The sequence below is a fragment of the Pygoscelis adeliae genome, unplaced genomic scaffold, assembly GCF_000699105.1.
Source record: "Pygoscelis adeliae isolate BGI_AS28 unplaced genomic scaffold, ASM69910v1 Scaffold166, whole genome shotgun sequence".
Lineage (NCBI taxonomy): Eukaryota > Metazoa > Chordata > Aves > Sphenisciformes > Spheniscidae > Pygoscelis > Pygoscelis adeliae.
This window is the reverse complement of record NW_008825156.1, coordinates 177,910-178,198: the sequence shown is the minus strand read 5'-3', so window position 1 is coordinate 178,198 and position 289 is coordinate 177,910. Positions and strand designations below refer to the sequence as shown.

At 41.2% G+C, this 289-nt stretch overlaps 1 protein-coding gene across 1 annotated transcript in view; it reads right to left on the bottom strand.

The window, feature by feature from the left end:
- Positions 1-289, bottom strand: part of LOC103920748 (mucin-5B) — a 45,484-nt gene that overhangs the window by 35,712 nt on the left and 9,483 nt on the right. The window contains exon 7 of the mRNA XM_009328588.1: positions 199-288. Within this exon, the coding sequence (XP_009326863.1) occupies positions 199-288 (90 nt within the window). The remainder of the gene's footprint in view (positions 1-198; position 289) is intronic.

Genomic DNA, 289 nt, shown 5'->3' with positions numbered 1-289 from the left:
CAGGATCTGAACTCTTTGGAGATCTGGTTCTTCCAAGAAGAAAGTTGTTAAATTATGCTAGAAGAAACTGTTTAGTTTCTTAAAACAGGTTTTAGTGTAAAATGTTAAAGAAAAAAAATTGCCACTAACTGAAAGGGAACAACCTCCCTCTTTGTCCCTTGATATGTGTGACCCATTGGAAGAAGTGAACTGCCTTACCAGGAGGACAGAAACAGCCATCTGTACATGGGGCTTTACAAATCTTGCTCCTTTCTGGGTCGGCGCATGTGTCAGCACAGGAGTTTCCACA